Genomic DNA, 8,083 nt, shown 5'->3' with positions numbered 1-8,083 from the left:
CACAATTCTTTTAAAATCAGGAGTACTAATCTTTTGATTAACCTTTGTTATGTAAGCATGAATCGATAAGTTCTTCATCTAAAAACCCCTGATAGATTAGACTGCGCAGCCCGCGAGTTGATATTTTTAAATCATTTGTTTAATCTTCCCCTCAGCTGCCATCAATGAACCACACGATCATACCGTTGACTGATGGTTTATAATATAATCTAACGGTTTAAAACCGATGAAACCCACGGGTATAGATACACCCTTCCGCACCTGATTATTTAGATTTTGAATTAAAAAAACACGAGATTAAGATCTCATTGAATCGACTCTTTCCTAATCCTATATATACATTCCCACTCTCTTCTCCACTGTCAAATCAAATTCAAATCCTTTCTTTATTAAATCAATCATCTTCCTCCTTAGATTCTCTGTTTCCTCCGCAATGGCCACGCCAAGCGAAGCATCAGCTCTTTCCTTCATCAAGAAGCATCTTCTCGACGAATCTTCTCCGCTGCCTAAAGTCACCACCACCAATCCATGGATCGCTTCAGAAACCATCTCGAATTTTTCAATATTCGGTTCATTTGACCAAACCGGTTTTGATTTTTCTGAATTTGAGACTAAACCGGAAATAACCGATCTCGTGACGCATAGATTCACTGATTTGTTCGAATCCGAACCGGAGGCGAATGCTGAAATTCAACTAGCATCGAGCGAATCTTTCACGTTCCAATCGAATCCACGCGGTGTTTCTGGTCCAGCCTCGCGATCGAATCGGAAACCGCCGTTGAAGATCGAGCCGCCGAGCAGAACCGAGTGGATTCAATTCGCAACCGAAAATCCTCAGCCGGAGCAGCTTCCCGTACATGTGGCCGCAGAAGAGAAGAGGCATTACAGAGGAGTGAGGATGAGGCCGTGGGGGAAGTTCGCGGCGGAGATCCGAGATCCGAACCGTCGGGGAACTAGGGTTTGGCTCGGGACGTTTGACACGGCGATCGAAGCCGCTAGGGCTTACGATCAAGCAGCGTTTAGACTCCGAGGGTCAAAGGCCATTGTGAATTTCCCGCTTGAGGTAGGGACGTGGAATCAACGCGCTGACGTTGGACAGAACAAACGGAAGCGAGACGGAGAGGGAGAAGAGGTGACTGTGGTTGCGAAAGTGCTGAAGACGGAGGAGAGTCACGCCGTTGAGACAGAAACGTCGAGTTTAACGGCGGTAGATGACTGGGATTTGACGGAGCTTTTGAGCATGCCGCTGTTATCGCCGTTATCTCCACACCCTCCGTTTGGTTATCCACAATTGACTGTTGTGTAAATGTTGACGTGGGACTACGGCGTACACGTGTTCGTGTGATCCCCTTGCTTTCTTTTGTTGCACACTCGAGGAAAAATAATTCATTTATTTGTTTTTTATTTGATACGACTTTCAACTTTCAAGTTTCAACATCAAAAAGCCAAGTCCCATAACGAGAATATCAAAAGAACACGAGGCTCCGTTCTATTGACTTTGAACTATTCGTTTATTTCCCATGTGTGTATTAATTTTCGAAAGATGTACGACTCTGTCTGCATGTAGTTAGGGCTTACTGTTAAACTTTTGAACCAAATTTTTTTCCCCCTCATCTATCATCTATGCCCTAAGTTTAACTTGAGGTATTCCCGATCTATGAAATGGTTCAAGGTAAAGTATAATTTTATATACGTGTAGCTATATATATATATATATATATATGTTTAGTTTCATGGAGTTGATTTGAATCCGCGTCTTTCCGAAGTTTTCCTACCACCGGACGATGACCTCTAGGCCTAAGCGTTTAAGGATCCGTCATGTTAACACGTTGATTTAGATTTTTGAATTATTAGTATTATGCTCATAAGTTTCACTCGGGTTTTACTAATTCTCAGGTCGGATTTGGTTCGGTTCTTTTAAGGTTTAGTTTGGTTATTTTCGGGTTTCATTCGGATCAGATTATAACCAATATCTAGAATCGTCCACAAACTTTTTTTTAAACTAAAAACTTAATCAACAGTATTCAAAATATATAAATTATTTACAAATATAATTAAAACTATTTATACTACCTAAATTATATAAAATGTATTCGAAATAACAAAATTTTAAGCCTTGTTCGAATATTTTTGTATAAATGTTTGAATCGGATTTCAGTGTTCTCGATTCGGGTCAGGTATGAACTTAGGTATGGGATAATATGCATTTCTGTATAAAGGTTTGAATCGGATTTCAGTGTTCTCGATTCGGGCCAGGTATGAACTTAGGTATGGGATAATATGCATTTACGAGAGAATTAAATTTCTTCTTTATTGAATGGTAAATATGCATTTGTACTCTTAGGATTTAGAGTTAACGGGTAGGGTTTTGAGGATAAGTTCAAATTAAAAAAAAAAAAATTAAAATTAAAATTTTCAAAATAAAACGAACTATTTTGTTAGTTTATTTTTTTAGTGGTATTTTTATGACAAAAACTAAAAAATGACTATTCGAAACAATTTTGCGTATTTTTTGGGGGTCGAATTAGACATATATGTCATAAATTTATATTAGATTGATATACTGAATTTTCATTTTCACTTTCGTGTCATTTATTTTCGCAGTCCTGGTCTCTCTCTCGTCGGAATCCTCCGACTCTCACGTAAGCTCTCTTATCTGTTTTTTTTTGGGGGGGGGGGGGGGGGTCAAAAGCTCTCTCATCTGTTTATCAATGTGAGATGAAGAAGATACACGCGTCTCAATTTCAATTTCGTTTACCGATCTGCAATTCGAGCGATATACGTTAGATTTACTTGCCAGATTTGCTAATTCTCCTGTTTGATTGATCTCCTTCGCATTTGGAAAGATTCAAAATCCTTACTAAATCAAATCTCTCGATCTATTCTCATTAGCGTTCGTATGGTTCAAGTTCCAATGGATTTTGTGCAACATTTGTGCTTGTTATATGAAGATCACCATCACTTTTTCGTGTGTTGCAGAGCAGAGTTTAAGGAAAAAAGAAGGGATGGTGATTCGATCGTGACCTTGAATTTTTTGAGATAAAAACAGTTTTGGCGTGTGTTAAGAAATGTGGGTGCCTACTTTGAGCTCAAGCTCGTGTTCAAGTGATGAGAACACTGGAGAGGAGGCCAGGCTTACCCCGGTTTATCTCAATGTCTATGATCTAACCCCTGTCAACAATTATCTCTATTGGTTTGGTATCGGCATTTTCCATTCCGGAATTGAGTGTATGTTCTCATTCTCTTGCTCTTTTACAACAGCAAGTCGTGTGCTTTTGAAGTTTTGAAGATGAACAACAGATTGTACTGTCTTAGTGTTCTTAGAAAGTCGTGTGCTTTCATGATTTGGCGTCAATGCTATGCTCTTCTTAGATGTCAGATTGCTCTTTATAATCCTGTAAAATCATAGAAAATTGTTTACTTTGAATTGCTAGGCTTTTGAAGTTGAACAACAGATTGTGTTGTATGTTCTTTGCAAGTCGTGTGCTTTAATGATTTGGCTTCAATGCTAAGCTCTTCTGAGAAAGGGGCTTATTTATGGATATAGATTTTATGTGTTGGACTATTTAGTGGATGCCTTCCCTGATTCTCTGTAACTCTGGATTTATCTGCTGTGTTAGTATAATATTCTCCCAAGCCTTGAGTCTTTTTTTTTTTTTTAAGTTTGCTCAACTTCTTTGTAGCTCATGGTTTGGAGTATTGCTATGGAGCTCACGAGTACCCAACGAGTGGGGTATATGAGGTTGAACCTAAGAACTGCCCAGGTTTCATCTTTAGACGCTCCGTTTTGCTGGGAACTACAACCATGTCCCGCTCAGACTTCCGCTCTTACATGGAGAAGCTTTCAAGAAAATACCATGGTGACACTTACCACTTGATTGCCAAGAACTGTAACCATTTCACCGAACAAGTTTGCTTGCAGCTCACTGGAAAGCCTGTTCCAGGTTGGATCAATCGCCTCGCCCGAGTCGGTAATAAGATACAAAACCTTTCCACTTGTTATCTCACAAGCTCATTTTTAACCGACAAATCGTGTCCTTTTGAGTTTCAGGTTCGTTCTGTAATTGTCTTCTACCAGAAAGCATTCAGCTCACAGCTGTTAGTGCTCCTTCCGAACGCCTTGAATTCTCTGGTAAGCTCCTAATTTACGATGAACACTACGTTTATGAATGGCTTCCTTATTTCTCCCAAATGCAGATGAGGATGAATCAAACTCAGAGGCATCTTCTGTGTCAGATGATGAAGGACCAGAGCATCGTCTTATAAATGTAGCGGACAGAGAGGTTGTGTATCTACAAAACAAACCAGTGCGACTTACCAGAGAGGAGATTCATTGAGAAGACTTCCTTCCTGAACCCAAGCCAACCAATCATTGCAGAGCAGCGTTAAACAACGTAGAAGCCATGGAAACCCAAAGGGAGTCGCTGATATTTGGTCTTTTTGGCTCATTTAATATTCTTGTAATTCAATATTTTATTAAAATTGGAACACCCTTTTGCATTAGATTTCATCGCATCTTTCATATATATGCTTGTTTTCAGTATAAAATTATTGTATATATTTTTATTGGTCATTTAGATCAATAGAGAAACAAACCAATGATGAATGTTGGCTTTGTTAAAAGGACGTCTTAAAGTTAATCGATAGGGAAGGATCATGCATTCTCCCCCTGCCCATAGAAATTGATGCCTTGATATGGGCAATGAAGAACTCTTTGCAACTGAGTTTTTAAATGGACATTTCGAATCGGATTGCCTACAATTTGTAAATTTGATTAAAGATGAAATGAATTCATTTGTCTATTTTCCTCCTTTACCCTCCTTTCTTTTACTTATAATTTCTCTGTGATCTTAATGTGCAGATCAACATCTTTGCAAAAGGAACTCCAGAACAAAATATTTCGTTTCCCCATATAAACTTTTTTTTGGTTCCCATTTAGTTAATAAAAAGTTGAAAATTATTCCAATATGGTAACATTCTCATTTAACATTGACTCTCTTTTTTTTTGTCAACGAACATTGACTCTAAGGTAGAAAATGATAATAACAATCTTTTTTGACTAGCTATCAAATATTATCATATATATATATATATATAATATTCACAAGCTATCAATAATCTCATATATTGTGTACAGTGAGAGAGACCAAAATAAAACAAAACATCAAATTAGATAGATCTCAATCATTCATGGCCAAATCTCTCCAGCGACCTTTTCTCCTTCTAACGGTGGCCGTTGTGCTATTCTCAACCGTTTCGTTTTCAAACGCTATTCCATTTATAGTGTTTCACGGTAATTAACGATTTTTTTTTTCTTCTTCAATTTTTTTTATGTTTTTTCTTTTGATTATGAGTAAAACGAATATATCAATTAAAAAAAAACAGGAATTGGAGATCAATGCTCAGGTGGAGTTAGTAACTTCACGCAACTCCTAAGCAGCGTCTCCGGCTCTCCTGGCTCTTGCTTGTAAGTTTTGTGATCATCCATTAACAGTTGTTTTCATCTCAGGGCTTTTTTAATTTATTTGCAGAGAGATAGGAAACGGAGAGAAAGACTCATGGTTCATGCCACTAGTGCAACAAGCAAGTGTAGCGTGTGAGAAAGTTAAACAGATGAAAGAGCTGAGTCAAGGTTACAACATTGTTGCAGAGTCTCAAGGAAACATGGTGGCTAGAGGCCTTATCGAGTTCTGCGACGATGCTCCTCCTGTCGTCAACTATGTCTCCTTAGGAGGACCTCATGCTGGCATCGCTGCAGTCCCCAAGTGTGGAGTATAATTTCAATTTTACTATTCTTGGTGTATATTAATCACGTTAATAAATTTAAAACAATGGCTTGATTATGTCTGTTTTCTTGTGTGAAGGATGGTCCAAAATGTGCTATAGCAGAGGATATCTTGAAGTTGGAGATCTATAACGACTTCGTTCAAGTATATAACACTCTTGTCTCTTTATTCAAGATTAAATTCCTTTAATCATGATTTGATGGATTAATCACTATGCAGGATCATATTGCTCCTAGTGGTTATGTCAAGATCCCTGGTGTAAGTAATTTAGTTAACCAAATGGTTTAACTCGATATTGATTTAAGGGTTTTCAAAGACACTGGCTTTGGTTTTCTCAGGAAATGACGAAGTATTTGGAACACTCTCAGTATCTACCAAAGCTTAACAATGAGAGACCTGACGAAAGAAACTCCACTTTCAAAGACCGTTTCACGAGCTTACATAACTTGGTTCTTGTCATGGTACTTTACAGTCTCCTTTCTCTAATTCAGAGATTATAAAACCATGTTCTTGTAAGCTCATTACTCTGTTTTCTTCTTGTTAATTTGGTAAACAGTTCCAGAACGACACAACACTGATCCCCAAAGAAACTTCTTGGTTTGGATATTTTACAGATGAAGGGTTTGGTACTCTTTTGTTAACTCAACAGGTGAATCTCTCTCCATCTCGCTCTCTGTTTCATTTCTTCTCGGTAGATTTGTTTTCTAATAACTTCAAATGTTTTCTTCTTCAGACAAAACTATACACAGAAGACTGGATCGGTCTGAAAGCATTGGATGACGTGGGAAAAGTAAAGTTTGTGAGTGTCTCCGGGGACCACCTTATGATAGCGTTTCAGGACGTTGTGAAATACGTTGCGCCTTACTTGATGCAGATAAGTTAGTAATTTCTGTAACATGCGACTCTTCTTGTCATTTTATGAAGTTTCAAATAGGTTTGGTTTTTATACATTGTTTAAGAAAAATTTAGCTCATAAAATAATATTTTTAATTAGTGTCTCCCTGCGTCCTGCGCAAGCATATAAATATTTCTTAATACCTGCTTTTTGTCAATTCAAAAACCATCAGGATTAGTTGTTGTTCATGCGTTCTAAATAATTCAAAAACCATCAGAAATTCTCAGCTGTTAAAATTTGCTTCTTTTTAGACTGGTTAGACTTTGTGGTTGCATGGAAATCTACATCAATTGATAGCATCAATATGAAGAGTTTTTGAATCCAACCAATAAAGTGCCGATATATCACAAGAGAAAAATCAAAAGATGATTTAATTTATCCCTCAAACCCAATTTCTCCAATTCAATATGAATAACATTTTCATTAGGAGAGTATCATAATCTATGAATATTTTCAAAATCTAACCGTTAAAAAATTAAAATCAATCAAAGAAAAATCTATTTTACACATATCAAACCCATTTACAACAAAGTCGATCAAACCCGACTAAAAACTTGCAATCTTAAATAATAATGAAGATTACATAAAGGGCAAATCTCCAAAATAGCACATTTCTAAGTTTATATCACAAAAATAGGACTCAAAAACTAAAATGACCAAAATAACATTTTATCTTTTGAAAATTTTAATTTTTTTATTTTTTAAAATTTGAAATCTTATCCCCAAAACCTCATTTCTCAACTCTAAACCCTAAAACCTAAACTCTAAACCCTAAACCCTAAACCCTAAACCCTAAACCCTAAACTCTAAACCCTAAACTCTAAACCCTAAACCCTAAACCCTAAACTCTAAACCCTAAACCCTAAACCCTAAACTCTAAACCCTAAACCCTAAATCCTAAACCCTACCCTTTAACTCTAAACCCTAAGTTTGTGACTTTTGATAAAACATTAAGTGTTATTTTTGTGACTTTTGACCTTGAGTGCTAGTTTGGGAACAAAAACTTGATTTAGTGCTATTTTTGTCTTTTTCTCTTACATAAATCAAAAACCTAAACATAAAGTCTTCCAACCAGAAAAATATCCAACTTTTTTCTCTCTCTCACATGTTGGCTGTTGGAGTTAGCTTGAAGGAAACTTAAGATGCAAGTTATTTTCGTTCCTAGTTAGATTGTGATCTTATAAAGATAAGGATCATAATATTTATACGTTTTACAATTAGGAATAGGATTTGTTTTGTGGTTATAAAAGCAATGTCAAGTGTAGACATACGCGGTGTGCTTTTGGAGTGATTTTGATATTGTGATTGAGAACTTGATTGATTGAATAAGAGAAGGACTTCTTATTGATATCGATTGTGTGATTCTATATTTGGTATCAGAGCCATACAAAGCAACTTGAAA

At 36.7% G+C, this 8,083-nt stretch overlaps 2 protein-coding genes across 2 annotated transcripts; both read left to right on the top strand.

Moving 5' to 3' along the window:
- The first annotated feature begins 365 nt into the window (after positions 1 to 365).
- On the top strand, positions 366 to 4,503 carry LOC106442722 (ethylene-responsive transcription factor 6). The gene is made up of 5 exons (XM_048766810.1): positions 366 to 1,303; positions 3,066 to 3,228; positions 3,684 to 3,971; positions 4,052 to 4,132; positions 4,198 to 4,503. The coding sequence occupies exons 1-5, from the start codon at positions 434 to 436 to the stop codon at positions 4,335 to 4,337; spliced, it is 1,542 nt and encodes a 513-aa protein (XP_048622767.1). The 5' UTR covers positions 366 to 433; the 3' UTR covers positions 4,338 to 4,503.
- Positions 4,504 to 4,714: 211 nt separating this feature from the next.
- LOC106444577 (palmitoyl-protein thioesterase 1) lies at positions 4,715 to 6,786 on the top strand. The gene is made up of 8 exons (XM_013886033.3): positions 4,715 to 5,293; positions 5,386 to 5,467; positions 5,532 to 5,772; positions 5,865 to 5,930; positions 6,006 to 6,044; positions 6,125 to 6,247; positions 6,343 to 6,435; positions 6,520 to 6,786. The coding sequence occupies exons 1-8, from the start codon at positions 5,191 to 5,193 to the stop codon at positions 6,667 to 6,669; spliced, it is 897 nt and encodes a 298-aa protein (XP_013741487.2). The 5' UTR covers positions 4,715 to 5,190; the 3' UTR covers positions 6,670 to 6,786.
- Positions 6,787 to 8,083: the final 1,297 nt, after the last annotated feature.

Source organism: Brassica napus, chromosome C8 (genome assembly GCF_020379485.1).
Source record: "Brassica napus cultivar Da-Ae chromosome C8, Da-Ae, whole genome shotgun sequence".
In the NCBI taxonomy this organism is placed as follows: Eukaryota; Viridiplantae; Streptophyta; class Magnoliopsida; order Brassicales; family Brassicaceae; genus Brassica; species Brassica napus.
This window is presented reverse-complemented; position numbering and strand designations above follow the sequence as displayed.

Coding starts and splice junctions, on each gene's coding strand:
- LOC106442722 (XM_048766810.1), top strand. CDS start 434: ATGGCCACGCCAAGCGAAGCATCAGCTCTTTCCTTCATCAAGAAGCAT. Junction 3,229..3,683: donor TTTCCATTCCGGAATTGAGT/GTATGTTCTCAT, acceptor ACTTCTTTGTAG/CTCATGGTTTGGAGTATTGC. Junction 4,133..4,197: donor CGAACGCCTTGAATTCTCTG/GTAAGCTCCTAA, acceptor TCCCAAATGCAG/ATGAGGATGAATCAAACTCA.
- LOC106444577 (XM_013886033.3), top strand. CDS start 5,191: ATGGCCAAATCTCTCCAGCGACCTTTTCTCCTTCTAACGGTGGCCGTT. Junction 5,773..5,864: donor CTGCAGTCCCCAAGTGTGGA/GTATAATTTCAA, acceptor TCTTGTGTGAAG/GATGGTCCAAAATGTGCTAT. Junction 5,931..6,005: donor TCTATAACGACTTCGTTCAA/GTATATAACACT, acceptor ATCACTATGCAG/GATCATATTGCTCCTAGTGG.